The sequence below is a fragment of the Mobula hypostoma genome, chromosome 4 (assembly GCF_963921235.1).
Source record: "Mobula hypostoma chromosome 4, sMobHyp1.1, whole genome shotgun sequence".
Classification (NCBI taxonomy): Eukaryota; Metazoa; Chordata; class Chondrichthyes; order Myliobatiformes; family Myliobatidae; genus Mobula; species Mobula hypostoma.
Window position 1 is genome coordinate 169733441 of NC_086100.1, and position 18073 is coordinate 169751513.

Here is an 18073-nt window from a genome sequence, read left to right on the forward strand (position 1 = left end):
ACTTACGTTAATTTGTGGCTTTCTCAGTGTCTGAGCATCCTTTAACGATGTCAGCAAGTAATAATTAGCTGGTCCGAGCTGCTGGCTGTTAGCCTCAAGGTAAAAGGTGACCACACAGTGAGATCGGCTGCAGCTACAACGCTTCAGTAAATCATCCGTTAGTTCCTTGTACATGGGGGCTGCACTCCTTGCCTTTAATGTGAAGGATTCCGTGTGGAAAACACATGCTGGTTCCATAAGACTCCACTGGTAAAGCCGAACCTACACAACAAACACGTTCAGAATTAAACAAAACCATTACTGCAACGTATTCCATTTAGGAGCATTATATTGGCAAGTCTCCTCATCTCAGAGAGACAGTATGCAATCCCTCAAGTGACCTTCACGAAGAAAAGTATACTTTGCTGAGTCAATAACTTACTTCTGTCTATGGATTCAGTTTATTCAATTCCAAGGCAGTGCACGTTGTTACAGCTGAGACTGAATAAGCAAAGTGATTCCGTCTGAGGCTGTAACAGGACTAGAATGCTTCCCGTGAATTTCCAATCACAGAGATGTGAAACAACACAACAGGACCTCAGCACACAGGAACTGCATTAACAGCATACTACCCATTAGTAACAGGAGCACTGGCAGGTGCCCAGTGTGGGGAAGAGACAGTTACCAAAGCGTGTGGGGGGGGGAGGACACAGTGGGGTGGGGGGGATACTCAGCATAAACCCAATTTATCCAATCCCTGCTTAAAACTATAGTCCTTCTTTCCGGGCAAAACCGGATGAACCTCGTTTGCTCTCTAATGTTACCACATCCTGCCTGTACTGTGTGACCAGAACTGTATATAATACTCTTAAGAGTGGTCTACCCAATGCTTTGTACAACTGTACTGTCCCAACTTTTATATTCGGTGCCCCACCTATGTCACCACTTTTGGCAAGCAAGGTCTCTCTGTACATAACAGTCAACAATTTCTTTCCTCCCACAGATGTTGCATAACCAGCTGAGTTCTTCCAGCATAAAGTTTAACACTCCTGAAATCCCTGAAATTTACTCCATGTCATCCTGCCATCTGACCTCCCAAAGTGCATTACCTTACATTTGTCTGATTAAATTCTATTTGACATCACACCGCCCAATTTTCCAGTTGACTTCTATATTCTTAGACAGCCATCTTGGTTATCTAAACTCCAAAAACTTTGTGTCATCAACAGACTTCCTGATCAGAATCAGAATCCATTTCATCCAAGTTTTATTTTCATGTACGACAAACAACAATCCACCATCTATCCCTGCAGTACACCACAGGTCATAGATTTCCAGTCAGAAAAGCAATCTTACACCAGGAAACCAGAAATTGAAGCAGTCAGAAATCTCTACTGGGATTAATGTACAAAGTGGTGGCCGGTAGTAGCTTAACCTGAACCAATAACCTTTCTAGTCTAAACATACCTGAAGAACAAGTTGGAGGTCTGTGGATAGATCAGAAATTCCATAGATTATCATGGTCCCTTGGTCTTCAAAAGCTACTGGCAGAACAGGAGCAAAGAAATTCTGTGCAAAGTAATGAAGCATCTTCCATTTACCACCATACTCTGGGAAGGAAAAGAACAAACATTTCCACTAATCAGTCTAATGATATCTATAACTGGAACTTGATTTCTATTGGTTTACTTTGAAATCGTGGCTTGAAAGAACAAAGATATTTAAAATTACCATTAAAACAATTTTTACCAATATAATAGTGAGATTAAGGAGATTTATGAAGCACAGGGCGATTCAGTCCACTGTGTCCATGTTGTTTAAAAATGGAGCTGTTAAGGCTTACTCTCACTCCCAGCTCTTCAAATTCTTTTCACATGACTTGCTTTAGCTGGCTTGAAGGTTTCTGTCCTATATCCTTTCATCAGACTCCCAACATAAGCTGAGAGAAAAAGATTTTCCTCAACACCTCCAGTCCCATGACCAATTAACTTAAACATTTCCTCCGAATTACTAACATCTCTACTCAAGTCAGGTAAATTCCTACTGTTCACTCTATCCATTCCTGTTGCACTATTACAGGTAGTCAGGTATGATGTTGTAGCCATCACCGAATCATGGCTGAAGGATGGCTGTATTTGGGAGCTGAATGTCCGAGGTTACACATTGTTATCGAGGGAATAGGAAGGTAGGCAGAGGGGTTAGCATGGCCCTGCTAGGAAAGAGTGGCATCAAATCAGTAGAACGATGTGACACAGGATTGAAAGATGTTGTGGGTTGAGTTAAGAAACTGCAAGGGTAAAAGAACCCTGTTGGCAGTTATATACAGGCCTCCCAACAGTAGCTGGGATGTGAACCACAGATTACTACAGGAAATAGAAAAGACATATCAAAAGGGCAATGTTATGATTGTCATAGGAGATTTCAACATGCAGATCAATTGGGAAAATTAGGCTGGTAATGGATCTCAAGAGAGTGAGTTTATTGAATGCCTACAACAGTGCCAGACAAGGGAAGTCAAAGTTAATGTAAAAACAAAAGAGCGAGCATATAACAAAACAAAAATGAGTGGGAAGACAGAGAATTGGGAAGCTTTTAAAACCCTACAGAGAGCAACTAAAAGTATTATTAGGAAGGAAAAGATTAAATATGAAAGCAAGCTAGCAAACAATATCAAAGTAGATAGTAAAAGCTTTTTCAAGTAAAAAATAAAACAGAAATGAGAGTTGTTATAGGGCTGCTAGAAAATGAGGCCGGAAAAATAATAATGAAGGACAAGGAGATGGCAGATGAACTAAATGAATATTTTGCATCAGTTTTCACTGTGGAAGACACTAGCAGTATATCAGATGTTGAAGGATGTGAGGGAAGAGAAATGAGTGCAGTTACTATTAAAAGGGAGAAGGTGCTCAAAAGCTGAAAGACATAAGGATACACAAGTCACTCACACCATATGAACTGCACCATGCCAGAATTCAAGATCATGGTGCCAGAGGACTGGAAAATTGCAAATGTCATGCCACTCTTTAAGAAAGGAGGAAGGCAACAGAAAGGAAATTATAGACCAGTTAGTCTGATCTCAGTGGTTGGGAAGATGTTGGAGTCAATTGTTAAGGATGGGGTTATGGAGTAATTGGTGACACAGGACAAGATAGGACACAGTCAGCACTGTTTCTTTAAGGGAAGATCTTGCCTGACGAACCTGTTGGAATTCTTTGAGGAGATTAAACATAGGATTGATAAAGGGGATGCAGTGGATGTTATATATTTGGACTTTCAGAGGGCCATTGACAAGGTGCCACACATGAGGCTGCCAACTAAATTAAGAGCCCATGGTATTACAGGAAAGTTAATGGCATTGTTAGAACACTGGCTGATTGGTAGGAGGTAGCAACTGGGAATAAAAGGATCCTTTTCTGGTTGACTGTAAGTGACTACTGGTGTTCTGCATGGGTCGGTGTTTGGATCACTTCTTTTTATGCTGTATGTCAATGATTTAGATGATGGCATAGATGGCTTTGTTGCCAAGTTTGCAGATGATACAAAGATTGGTGGACGGGCAGGTAGTGTTGAGGAAACAGGAAGGCTGCAGAAGGACTTAGACAGATTAGAAGAATGGGCAAAAGAGTGGCAAATGAAATACAATATTGGAAAATGCATGGTCATGCACTTGGGTAGAAGAAATAAATGTGCAGATTATTTTTTAACTGGGGAAAATATCCAAAAATCTGAGATGCAAAGGGACTTGGGAGTCATTGTGCAAAACACCCTAAAGGTTAACTTGTAGGTAGAATTGGTGATGAGGAAAGCAGATGCAATGTTAGCATTCATTTCAAGAGGTTTAGAATACAAGAGCAGGGATGTGATGCTGAGGCTTTATAAGACACTGGTGAGGCCTCACCTTGAGTATTGTGAACAGTTCTGGGCTCCTCATTTAAGAAAGGGTGTGCTGGCACTGGAAAGGGTTCAGAGGAGGTTCACAAGGATGATTCTGGGAATGAAAGGGTTATCATACGAGGAACATTTGATAGCTCTGCGCCTGTACTCGCTGGAATTTAGAAGGATGGGGAGGGGGGATCTCATTGACACTTTTCGAACGGTGAAAGGCCTAGGCAGAGTAAATATGGAAAGGATGCTTCCCATAGTGGGAGAGTCTAGAGCAAGAGGGCACAGCCTCAGGACAGAGGGGCATCCATTTAAAACAGACATGCAGAGAAATTTCTTTAGCCAGAGCGTGGTGAATTTGTGTAATTAATTACCACAGGCAGCTGTGGCAGCCAGGTTGTTGCGTGTATTTAAGGCAGAACTTGATAGATTCTGAACTGGATACAGCATTAAAGGTTACGGGGAGAAGGTCAGGGAGTGGGGATGAGGAGGGAAAAAAAAAGATCAGCCGCGATTGAATGGCAGAGCAGACTTGATGGGCTAAATGGCCTAATTCTGCTCCTATGTCTTATGGTCTATCCAGTTTTTCACAACTCTGCACATCTCATTTAAGAATGTAGAACAGTACAGTGCTCAAACAAGCCTTTCAATGTGCTGACCATGATGCCACTCAAACTACTTCCATCTACCTGCATGTTCTATATCCCTGCATTGCCTGACTCTTCATGTGTCTGTCTAAATGCCTTAAATATTGCTATTTTATCTTCAACCTCCTCGGGTCTGGGTCAGTGGTGGGCCCACTGGGAACAGGTCTGTGATGGACATGCCATAACACTGGGAGTAATTTAATAGAGTACCATGACACCTTTTACATACACATGACAGGCTTTGGTATAAAGTCCCATTGGAAAGACAACAGCTCCAACGTACAACATTCCCAGAACTGTCCAGCATCACTCTGGGTTCCTTTAGAATGGTTTACATTTTTAATGGTGGTCAAATTCTGTCAAAGGTAGAACTTTAAATTCTGTGTATTTGTAAAGATATCTTGAGAGAGGGATCCAAAATGCCCCAGACCAGCTGATGGCAATGAACAGCCAGGGGAGGAACAACAATCCATGTTTATCTAACCTCTCCTTAAAGCTTGTACCTTCTAATCCAGACATCATGCTGATAAAGCTTTTCTGCACCCTTTCCAAAGCCCCTATATCCTTCCAACAGAGTTGTGACCAGAACTGCACACAATTATCCAAGTGTGGCCTTACCAAAGTTTTACACAGCTGCAACATAACTTCCTCATTCTTGCACTCTGCCCCTAGTGACAAAGGTTAGCATGCCATTCACCATCTGCCCTCCACTTGTATGCATTATTACTTTCAGAGAGGTTTGAACTTGGAAGCCAAGATCCTCCGTACATCAATTCACTGAAGACTATGGGAATGGTTGATCATGATCAATCAGGCCACATTTTGCCTCTGCTCAGTGATTCTTTATATTTATCTTGGATCACAAAGGTCACTTGGAGGCTCAGATGGAGGGGAAATTCCCTGGTACCTTGCTGCTCTCAGACACCAGGGTGGCCTCCAACAGTGGCACATACTAATGAGCTGAGCTAAGATGAAAGCAGTGCAACAGTTCCTTTTACAACTGGTACCTCAACATTCCAAAGCAAGGAACTACTTTCAAATATTCAAACAGTAAAGATATCTATTTCATTGCATGGGATTATTTCCTTATTAGGAAGTGGTAATTAGCTTACAAGAATTAAATTCCAAACCTGAAACCAAAGGGAAAATCACTTCTCAAACTTGCACTTTCTAAGATAGCATGTATACTTTAAGGTGTCACAAATTCATGTGGTACAAAGTACAAAGACTGGACCTTATAATTTATTCATTTAAGCAAATAATATATCACATGCAGTTCCTGTTAATCTTTAACAAGTTTCCATCACTATAAATGTGTAGATCCAGTAGTTTCTGTTCAGGAATATTTAGAGTAGCCTAAACTGGATTAGATAGCAAGGAATCTCACAGAGAGTAGCCCATGAACAAGAGAAAAACAAAATATCTGTGCATTTTTAGATGGCATTCCCAGTAGTCCAGGGACACCTGTGAGTCAAAACCCACTCCAGAGACTTGAAAGCTTTCCTTAAAAATCTACACTGGCAATACAAACAGTACCCTGAATGCAGAGTGCAGATTTTTTATATAATGTTAATCTGAGGCCTATTAACCACAGATAGGGAATAAAGATATTACACATTTCTCTATTGTGAGATCTCCCTGCTGCAATGTCAGTCCTTTACCTCTAGGTAACACTACTGAAATGGAATATCTATCTGGTCGTTATCACATTACTATCTGTGGGCCAATATAGCTCTACTTCAAAATGTACCTCACTCTCTGAACAGCATATTCGGATGTGTAAGACAATGAAATGTGCTACAAAAATGGACTCACTGATCCAACCTTAGGATATCCACTCAGTTTAATGTTTCAGACCACCTGTACAAAGCTGACATTTCAACATTCTTATTTCTTTGTATGAGAACAGCTTACAGTGGCTGAAAAGATGACATTTGTTATTGGAAGGTTCATACCAATGGAGGCCCAGGAGGGGGCTTGCCAGATATCATTGAGTTGCCAGTACAACGCGCCCATTGTCAAACCTTTCCCATCAATGACTTCACTCTGACTCCGCCGATAGAATTCGGTCTGTGTTTTTATACACTGTGCTTGCATAACCTGTTTGCAAACGAGGCCAGATTTAGAATCTGCAAACATCACATCAATGTTATCAAATCAAAAAAGATTTAGTCCCTAGTTCAAATTATCCTAATCTCAACTCCCAAATTCCTCGTTTTAGTCCAAGCTTTTCAAACTTTTGAAGGATTAAAATAAACAAATTTTAAACAGTGACCTCACTTCTACTGAAACCCACTAAAATTTAAGTTTCCTCTGACTATTAGTTCTGTTTAATCCACCAAAGGAAAACAATTCACATTCCTACAAAGCCTGTCCACAGTATGTGTTGAGTTGGCTGCCGTGTTCCTTCATACCACGGGCAGTCCTATTTCATAGCTTGCTAATCGGCATGCACTTGCAGCTGTGGAAGGAACTGTATCAGCTTTCCAAGACTGTGCTTATGCACTCCTCTTATGGCCTGGTATTATGCATCAAGCCCTACCAAGAATGGGTGACATTCAGAAACTGAGACTATGACCTCCTTTATGAGGTCAAATTAGCAAAGAAATTGCAATGACCATTCTAACTCTTACAGAACTACTACGGAAATACGCCAGTAACTCCTGGTATTCTCAGCTTTACCATTTTCTTTCATAATGTGATTAGTTACTCAGACCAACAAATGCAAATGTGTGATCTTGTACTATGTGTCTGAGTTCTCATTGGTTGTGCTGAACATCAATAAGCCTTCTTTTGCTTCTTCACTTTGGTAACCAAAGTTATCCACTTTGGTGGCAAAAATAGGAAAACAGATTATTATCTGAATGGTGGCCGATTAGGAAAAGGGGAGGTGCAACGAGACCTGGGTGTCATTATACACCAGTCGTTGAAAGTGGGCATGCAGGTACAGCAGGCGGTGAAAAAGGCGAACGGTATGCTGGCATTTATAGCGAGAGGATTCGAGTACAGGAGCAGGGAGGTACTACTGCAGTTGTACAAGGCCTTGGTGAGACCACACCTGGAGTATTGTGTGCAGTTTTGGTCCCCTAATCTGAGGAAAGACATCTTTGCCATAGAGGGAGTACAAAGAAGGTTCACCAGATTGATTCCTGGGATGGCAGGTCTTTCATATGAAGAAAGACTGGATGAACTGGGCTTGTACTCGTTGGAATTTAGAAGATTGAGGGGGGATCTGATTGAAACGTATAAGATCCTAAAGGGATTGGACAGGCTAGATGCGGGAAGATTGTTCCCGATGTTGGGGAGGTCTAGAACGAGGGGTCACAGTTTGAGGATAGAGGGGAAGCCTTTTAGGACCGAGGTTAGGAAAAACTTCTTCACACAGAGAGTGGTGAATCTGTGGAATTCTCTGCCACAGCAAACTGTTGAGGCCAGTTCATTAGCTATGTTTAAAAGGAAGTTAGATATGGCCCTTGTGGCTACAGGGGTCAGGGGGTATGGAGGGAAGGCTGGGTTCTGAGTTGGATGATCAGCCATGATCATAATAAATGGCGGTGCAGGCTCGAAGGGCCGAATGGCCTACTCCTGCACCTATTTTCTATGTTTCTATGTTTCTATGTTAACTTGCGTTTCTATTCCAGTTTCAGTATTATGCAGTTACAATTATAAACTTACAATCCTGATAATAGAAATAATAAAGTTGACGGCTACATTGATGCTGTTTCCTGCACCCAAAATGAACTCATCAATTTCATCAACTTCCACAATGCCCTCAAATTTACTTGGTCCATCTCTGACACCTCTCTCCCCTTTCTCGATCTCCATCGCCACCTCTGGAGACAGACAATCTACTGATATTTTTTTTATAAGCCCACCGACTCTCACGGCTATCATGACTAAATCTCTTCCCATCCTGTCTCTTATAAAAATGCAATGCCTTTTCTCAGTCCTTCCATCTCTACTGCATCTGTTCTCAGGATGAGGCTTTTCATTTCAGAGCAACTGAGATATTTTCTTCTTTCAAAGAAAAGGGTTTCCCTTCCACCACCATCAATGTTGCCCTCACTCACATCTCCTCCATTTCCCACACATCTGGCCTCACTCCATCCTTCTGCCATCACAACAGGAATAGGGTTCCCCTTGTCCTTACCTACCATCCCATGAGCCTCCGTATCCAACACATCATTCTTCGTACCTTCCGCCATCACCAACAGGATCCCACCACCAAGCACGTCTTTCCCATACGCCCAATCTCTGCTTTTCTTAGAGATCTCTCTCTACATGACTCCCTTGATCAGTCATTCCTTCCCACTGATTTTCCTCCTGGCACTTATCCCTGTAAGCAGGGCAAGAGGTATACCTATCCCTATATTTCTTTCCTCACAGTCCTTCTGGGTGAGGCAAAACTTCAGCTGTGAGTCTATTGGGGTCATCCATTGTATCCTGTGCTCATAGTGCAGACTCCTCTGCATCAGTAAGACCCAATGTAGATTAGGGGACTGCTTCATCAAGCACCTTCGCTCCATCCAGCAAAAAAGGTGGGATTTCCCGGTGGCCCCCATTTCAATTTGATTCCCCTTTCCCAATCTGACCAATCAGTCTGTGACCTCCTCTACCGCCGTGATGAGGCAGTACTCAGGTTGGAAGAGCATCACCTCATATTCCGGCTCTGTAGTCTCCAAGCTGATAGATTTTTCTAATGTCCACCCCATTCTAGTTCCCCTTCCACCCCTTCTCTTCTCCTCACCTGCCCATCACCTCCCTCTGGTGCCCCTCTCCCTTTCATTTAAGGTCCACTGTCTCTCCTATCAAATTCCTTCTTCTTCAGCCCTTTACCTCTTCCACATATCACCTTGCTTTTTACTTCATTCCACCCCCCCACCCCCCCACTCACCACCTTGCCTGGTCTCACCTATCACTTGCCAGCTTGTATTCCTTCCCTTCCCCACTTATTTCTCATTCTGCTTCTGCCCCCCCTTCTTTTCCAGTCCTGATGAAGGGTCTCAGCCCACAACGGTGACTGTTTATTACCCTCCACCTCCAGCATTTTGTGTGTGTTGCCAAGATTTCCAGAATCACATGTTAGCAAAAATGAAATCTACTTTTGTAATTACAATATTCCAAACACTATTATCCTGATACACTGGAGTGATTGGTCTAACCTGAGAAAGGTAGAGTGTATTTTTGAAGTTTTGCAGGGGATCTTTTCCCTGAGGAAGTTTAAAGTGGAGTTCGATTTGCCTCAGTAACAATGCATTGCCAGTAGTTTGGTGCTGTCGGTGATTAACAAAAGAACTGTTGAAATTCCAGTCTTCAGCAGAAGAAACCTGATCAACAAGAAAAGATATTTTAGGAACACTCAATTTTCCTCAATGATGTAACATACTCCCATGCTGCTCCTCCTCCAAAAATGAAGTTAACTTGGAGATCTTGGATTGTATTCTGTGGCAACACTGTTGCTTTCCTTAATATATGAAAACTATTTTAAATAAAAGGACATGGGAAGATTTCTAGTAGTTTTCCAACTAGTTAGCTTTTAAAAAAAATGCACTGTGAACAGCACTGATCTGAATTGACCTAGCTTTTCAAATACCTTGAAGATTAAATCACCAAGGGAGGTCAACTAATGAACATAACTTTGAACCAGAGTGAGAAATTCACACCTCCAGACCTCTACCTGCACTGATTTAGCTAACCTAGTGGTACAACTAATGCCACATAATACCTTATCAATTTATTTTATTATCACCCAACAATTCAGATGAATATATTAGCCCAAGAGTGCATGTTGAAGATTTGGAACATATGTATGTGCAAGCATTTTAAGAGTATGTGTGTGTGTAAACAAATATGTTAGTATAAATATGGGAGATGTTCTAATCTTGAGTGTAAGTGCACAAGTATGTATGAATGTGAGAGCCTGAATATTTAAGTGTGTGAGCATTTGTACAGATTGACATCAGGAGCAGTTGTGACACAGCTGTCAACAGAGGAGGTGGAGAAATGTTTAGCAAGACAACAGATCGTTGTGTGAATATCAGCATCCACTTCCATGATTCCAATTATTACAAACCCCTGAAAAAGATGTACTACTAAATCTGGTCAATAAGTAGCATTTACATACCTGAAGCATCAACTATAGATACTGTTAAGGATCTTGAACGGAAACTTTAACACTCTTTCACTTTCTACAGATGTCGCCTGACCTGCTGAATGCTTTTCTTATCTTCTGTTTTCCTTTCAGATTTCCATTATCTACAGATTTCTAATTTTCATGTCTTAGCAGAGTCAGAGCAGCTAAAATATTAGAAAGAACCGACTCTTACAATCAGGACAGAAAATTGATCATCTGAGTCTGTTCCTGTGCTGTATAACCCTATCACTCTGATTATAAATTGCTCGATGTGTGATGCTAAATGAACAAATCACCCAGCTGTTTCACAAGATTCTTATTACATAGCAACATAATCTATTGCTTCTACACAGAAGAACTGATATTGGTTTAAAATTAATAACTATTTTTATATGAAACAGAAGAAAACTAGCTATAGATATACCACTGATTTGCTGGCATTGGCCTTCAAAGTCTATTTTAGATTTCCGAAGAAAAGGTTTTATAAGTGAAGTGATTTCAATATTCCACATCCTGGGGACTTAAAAAATGTTTTAAACAGCAAGCACGTTTAACAACAACAGCAAACAGCAAGCTCTCCAGTGACTTCATTCATGCAACAACAAAGGTGATATTACAAACCCTTTCCAGTGTTGAGAAGGAAGGCCAAGACTGGAAGCCATATTCAGATGCAAATCTTGGCTTTGGAAAATATGTCCAGTCCAAGCAGTCTTTGCAGTAATTATAATAATGAACATCACCATAGTGGTCATCATATGGGTTCTTGGCAACCCAGTGCTCCTGAACCGATTCCTCTCCATTGGTGGGACTTGAGGTAATATATGGGCGATTTCTATCCTCCTGAGAACAGATTTCAAGTGTTAGTCAAATAATTACTCTAGGTAAGTGTTTATTAATCATAAAAGTACCAAAAGGCAAACTGGTGATATTCAGAGATTGGGGACATCAGTGCAGAGAAAAACAGAGTCAGAGGTTCTAATCAATGGCCATTTGTCTGAAATTCTCAGACAAATGCTTCCTGATTTGTTGTGTTTTCCTGTATTTTCTGTTTTATTTTCACATCAAGTATTTTTTTTTCTAAAAATACTAAATATAATGGCTTACCACAACTTCAAATGGCAAATCATTCCTTGATTCTTCAAGAGACAAGGCCTGATGTGAAACTGAGCTACAAGAGACTGAAGATGCTGTAGTCTGGGGAGTGTCATCTTCCAGCCTGTCTCCACCTCCACTCTCCTCTCCCCGATTCCAGCTGCCCATCATCTCCTTCCTCGCCTGATTCTACCTCTCCCCTGCTAGCCCCTGCCTCACCTTTCCCTCTCAACTCTTTATAGTGGCTATCTCCGCTCTGCACTCTCAGTTCTGATGTATGGTCTATACCTGAAACGTCTAGCATCCCTTGACCCCCACAGATGCTGCCTGACATGCTGGGCACTACCTCATGATGCACCACGTTTCAAGGACGACCACGTTAGTATTAGCTAACATGAGGTATTGGCTCAACCTTCTCAAAACAGCCGGATGATTCATGTGCATCTTACTGAGGGGTTTCAAAACCCACAGGAACTAGCACTGAGACTGATTTGGTCACTCAGTCAACCTTGCTGCTTCTTCTCTTCCAACAAAGCTGTGGGGCTGAAAATATCCGACCATATAAAAAAATTGGATGCCAGAGAAAAATGTTTAAAAATTTCCTAAAAGAGCAAACATATTGTGCAGTAAATACAGTGACTGTTAGAATGTTGTGAGATGATTTACAGAAGGTACTTAGGTGGCATAGTGACATCAGTGTCGGACTTCGGGACGAAAGGTCCCAAGTTCGAATCCGGCCGGCTCCCCTGCACGCTTTCCATCCATGCTGGGTTACGAGCTGGTGACCTCTTTGGAAACTCACCCGGCAGAAGGCAATGGCAAACCACTGCTGTAACTTGCCTCGTACGCGGTTCCCCACTACGTCAGAGAGGCGTGGAGGGAAATCGTCTGCTAACTGGAGAAACTCCGGATGTGACGTACCTTTCGATCGAGGGACGTGTTTGTAGACCGGATATTGAACTTTTTGCTGTTGGACTCCGGCCATATTCCACCGAGATACAACACTGGGCATCACGGCAGGTTGTTCCTGCCTGTGGCCATCGAACTTTGCAGCTCCTCCCATGGAGAGTCTGACACCCTGAGCCAGTAGGCTGGTGCTGGACTTATTTCCACCTGGCATAGCTTGCATTTTGTTGTTTGATTGTTTGTGGTTTTTGTATTGCTATATTTATGCTCTATTCTTGGTTGGTGGAGCTGTAACGAAACTCAATTTCCCTCGGGATCAATAAAGTATATCTATCTATCCTTTCCTTTCCTTAAGATGATCAAAGGAACCGACATAATGAGAAAACAAACTATTTGCCTAGACACAGGGAGCCCAGGAAGCAGCTGAACCTTTTTTAGAGCCAGGACATTGAAGGGGAGATTAGGAAGCTCTTTGTCAACACAGAGTGTGATGACCTTGATCTCCAGTCAAGTGAAAACATCACAATGAGAATGTGGAGCTTTGTTAGGCAAAGCTGATAAGGGCTTGGAAGAAAATAAACAGGATACATTTCAGTGATCAGAATCAAAGTCAGGTTTAATATCACTGGCATATGTCATGAAATCTGTTTACATTATGGCAGCAGTACAATGAAATAAATATAGACAAATAACTGAGTTACATTAAGGATATATATGTCTTTTAAATCGTTAAGTTAAAATAAGTAATGCAAAAAATAGAAATAGAAAAGTAATGAGGTAGTGTTCATAGGTCCAATGTCCATTTAGAAATCGGATGGCAGAGGGGAAAAATCTGTTTCTGAATCACTGAATGTGTGCCTTCAGGCTTCTGTAGCTCCCTCGCGATGGCAACAGTGTGAAAAGAGCAGGTCCTGGGTGGTGGGGATCCTTAATGACAGATGCTGCCTTCCTAAGGCATCGCTCCTTGAAGATACTTCTTGGATACTATGGAGGTTGGTAACCATGATAGAGCTGATTAACTTTACAAGTTTCTGCAACTTACTTCAATCTTCTGCAGTAGCCATGCAACACTACCCCCCACCCACCATACCAGACGGTGATGCAGCCAGTCAGAGTGCTCTCCACAATACATTTGTAGAAGTTTGAGTGTTTTAGTTGATAAACCAAATCTCCTCAAACTCCTAATGAGATACAGCCGCTTTATAGCTGCATCAATATGTTGGGTCCAGGTTAGGTTCATCAGAGATATTGACACCCAGAGCTTGGAATTGCTCACTCTCTCCACTTCTGATCCCTCTTTGAGGATTGGTTTGTGTTGTCTTGTTTTACCCTTTCTGAAGTCCACAATCAGCTCTTTGGTCTTGCTGACGTTGAGTGCAATGTTGTTGCTGTGACACCACTCATCTAACCGTTATATCTCGTTCCTGTATGCCCTTTTGTCATCATCTGAAATTCTGCCAACAGCAAATTTATAGATGGCATTTGAGCTATTCCTGGCCACACAGTCATGAGTGTAGAGCCGTGGGCTAAGCACACATCCTTGTGGCTTAAATTGCTGAATGGCTTCCTCCTGCTCCCAGAGGTTTGTTAACCCTGTTGAGCCCATTCCAACTCAACTGGAAAATCACATTACAATATCTGAATGAAAATAGAGCAGCAAATACTGTCTCACCATCACACGTTGCCAAAGGTACCTAACATAAGAACATAAGAAATAGGAGCAGGAGTCGGCCATCTGGCCCATCAAACCTGCTCCGCCATTCAACAAGATCATGACTGATCTGGCCATGGACTCATCTCCACCTACCTGCCTTTTCCTCATAACCTTTAATTCCCCTACTATGCAAAAATCTATCCAACCTTGTCTACAATATATTTGCTGAGGTAGCCTCCACTGCTTCATTGGGCAGAGAATTCTGCAGATTCACCACTCTCTGGGAAAAACTGTACCTCCTCACCTCTGTCCTAAATCTATTCCCCCGAATCTTGAGGCTATGTCTCCTAGTTCTAGTCACACCTACCAGTGGAAACAACTTTCCTACCTCTATCTTATCTATCCTTTTCATAATTTTACATGTTTCTATATTATTATCTATTACCTATTTTCATTATGTTTAAATCTCTTGCAGATGTTGTATAAACCATACACTGGCAGAAACTCGTTTCAATCAATAGAGAACCATGTTTCTCTGGAAGTCTGTGAGATGGCTCAGGAATGTTATGAACCACAGTATAGAAGACTTCCGCGTATAGATTTACCACACCACTCTTTACCTCAGGTTGATAGACATTATGTTGTTGAAATAAATATCATTGAAAGAGGAACTATTGTAGAAGTAATGAGCACAGAGTGTTCCATTACAAGGCTTGCTAATACAACGAGTGGTGGAGGGGAGCGGGTAGCTTCATCAGCCCTTCAATGAAATAGCTGCCAGTTGCTAGACCAACATACATCTACTGTCTGGAATGAGAAGAGGGAGTTTCACCTTTGGATGCAACTTCATCAGCAGGCAGTCCGATCCACCACTGCCAAGGGCATCAATGTACTGGATCCTGTCAGGGGCCAATGATATACTGTCTGAATTTTCTTCACATCAGTGTTTCCAACGCCAGTGGGACTGGTCATCAGTTAACCAGTCCGCAGTCTTTCTATATCTATGTGGTGCCAAGCTCCACAGGGACAGCAGGCCTGAGCCTTGGGAATCATGTAAAATGACATACGGAAGGTTGCAAGAGCAGTAATGGAGGTTGAAAGGAGAATCGATTACATCATTTTTCAATAATACAAGATTATGCCTAGTGTGTACCTTCATAATCTGCCATTTATAAAAACTCATTTAAGCTTAATACTAACTCAAACTTAAGGTTGTTATAGCCAGGGATGGGAATGGGGACAAGCTCCCACTACCTATTATATACTCACAATGGCATGTGCCTCAAATGGCCTATGACAACTAAGTTCAGCTCCTGGCCTTCACGTGTGATTTAGCTACTAAGCCCAGCGGAACAGCTTCTGCTGACAGAAGAAGGTGCAAAGGCAGGTTACTGGTGCCTTAAAACCAGTAGATTCAGACAGATGGGGCTCGTCAGCTGTTGTTGACAGCTCATCTAGAAGGAGAACTCTGATCTCAAACCTCTGCTGCCTTGCAGCTATACCCACTTGGGGAAGCCTTCTGGAGCAAACCCCGAGGGAAAATTCCGGAGCTGGAGTCCCTAACACTGGTAACTTCTGCGACGCTGCTGGTACCAAACTGGTATCTGTCTCTGCCGTTCCTTTGGGTTCATCAAATGTGTGGAGAGGGGAAGCTTGCTACATGGACAACAGCTTGCTCTTTATATCATACTGTCCAGGCTTGCATATCCAGAAAGCAAGGACACAATATCCATGGTCAACTCTGACCGACAGAGGCCTCAGACAGACTCAGAATCCAAACTATACCCTTACACAATAATCAATGCTCACTTCATAATTAACCAGCATGAGATTAAATTAACAATAAAAATAGTAAGCTATATTGCTATAAAGCAACAATAGTAACTTGAAATCTGACTGAGAGCAACCAGTAATGGCATGGTGGATTAGACACCTTTACTGCCACTGGCTTAATCAGCCATGGAGTGAAGGTTTTACAGATACGAGGGCCACAAGGAAGTAATTTACAAATACTTGAGAACACTGTTCAGTTCTCAGAAAAGTAACAGGTACGTTGAAATGTAGCTCCTGTTTAACTTCTTCCCATGAATCTATTTATAAATCCATGCAGTCACCTCACCAGTGACACAAAGCAGCAAACAACATTACACCATGTTTTGTTTTAGGTTTGTGCCTGTCGCAAACACTGTCTATTTTTGGAACATTACTTAATTTTCATGACTGGGAAACAACACAAGGTATACATTGCTCAGATCAAGCAATCTCCTTGCATGCTGATATAGCTGAATATTATCTGAGACATACAGCTCACTCAAGGGAGTTTAGTTATGCTTGCCTGTATTCTATGCATTCTATTAGGTTACTGAATTACTGATAGTTCTTCATGAAGAACCCTGGTTTTGTTGCCTTGACCCCAAGTCCAGCACACGTTCCAATTTAACATGATGTTTTCCACCTATCAAACTAGCGTGAGAGATGTTCACACTCTTTATTACATAAGTTTATATATAGAATCACTGACTGCTTCCCAAACACTGTTACTAAGTAACCAAAGTATATTAAAGTAATAGAACATATATCAGTACAGCGCAGGAACAGATCTTTTCACTCACAATGTCTGTACCAAGTTAAACTAAATTTCTTCTGCCTGCACGTGATCCATATCCTGCATATTCATGCATCTAAGAGCCGCTTAAACACCACTATCATACCCAGTTATATCACTACTGCTGGCAGTCTGTTCCAGGCACCCACCAATCTCCGTGTAAAATCCTGTCCTGCCCATCTGCTTTCATCTTTCCCTCTTCTCACTTTAAAACTATACCCTTTAGTAGTAGGCATTTCTAAGAAAAATATTCTGAATGTTCACTCTGTCTATACGTTGCATTATTTTATATCTCTTCCCTCGTCTTTGATGCTCCAGAGAAAACAACCCAAGTTTGTCCAACCTCTCCTTCAGCTCATGCTTTCCAAACCGGGCAACATTGTATTAAAACTCTTCAGTCCACTTTCCAAAGCCTCCACATCCTGTCTGTAATGGGGTGATCAGAATTGCACACAATACTCCAATTGTGCCCTAACCAAAGTTTTATATAGCTGGACTTCAACTACGAGATCTCTCTGTACATCAACGCTGTTAAAAGTCCTGTCATTAACAGTATATTTTCCCCTTATATTTTACTGCGTCTCCCAAAGAGCAACACCTCACACTTGCTCAGACTTAGCTTCATCTGCTATTTCTCTACCCATACCTGTAACTTATCTAATACCATTGAATCCTTTGATAACCTTCTACACAGTCCACAATTCCACCTGTCATTGTGTCTCTGCAAACTAATTGTGCAGTTTGTTTTACTTATTGTTAAGACTGACTGAACTTTTACTGCCAAACACATGGGATCCAAGGTGACTTGGCTAGTTAAATCCAAAATTGGCTTGGTCTTAGGAAGCAGAGGTCATTTTTGACGGGATTGCTGTGACTAACAGTGTATCACAGGGATCAGTACCGAACTCCTGCTGTCTGTGATCCATATTAATGACCTAGATGTGAATGTGCGATCACCAAGCTTAGGAATGACACGAACATTGGTGTGGAATGCGAGAAAGGTTGTCTAAGGCCACAGCAGCATATGGATCAGATGGAAAGTTGGCAAGTGGAATTTAATCACAAGAAATGAGAGGTGATACATTTTGAGAAACTAAATAAGGGTAGGACACTAAGAAATGGTAAGGTGCGAAGGAATATTTATAAATACAAGTCTAACTCCATAATTCCCTGAA

At 41.7% G+C, this 18073-nt stretch overlaps 1 protein-coding gene across 2 annotated transcripts in view; it reads right to left on the minus strand.

Annotated features, from left to right (window-relative positions):
* Nucleotides 1-18073, minus strand: part of manba (mannosidase, beta A, lysosomal) — a 52397-nt gene that overhangs the window by 2032 nt on the left and 32292 nt on the right. For both annotated transcript variants that reach the window (XM_063046965.1, XM_063046966.1), the window contains exons 12-16: nt 11263-11481; nt 9671-9835; nt 6464-6608; nt 1447-1589; nt 7-261 (exon numbers count right to left, since the gene is read on the minus strand). In XM_063046965.1, coding sequence (XP_062903035.1) covers nt 7-261; nt 1447-1589; nt 6464-6608; nt 9671-9835; nt 11263-11481 — 927 coding nt within the window. The remainder of the gene's footprint in view (nt 1-6; nt 262-1446; nt 1590-6463; nt 6609-9670; nt 9836-11262; nt 11482-18073) is intronic.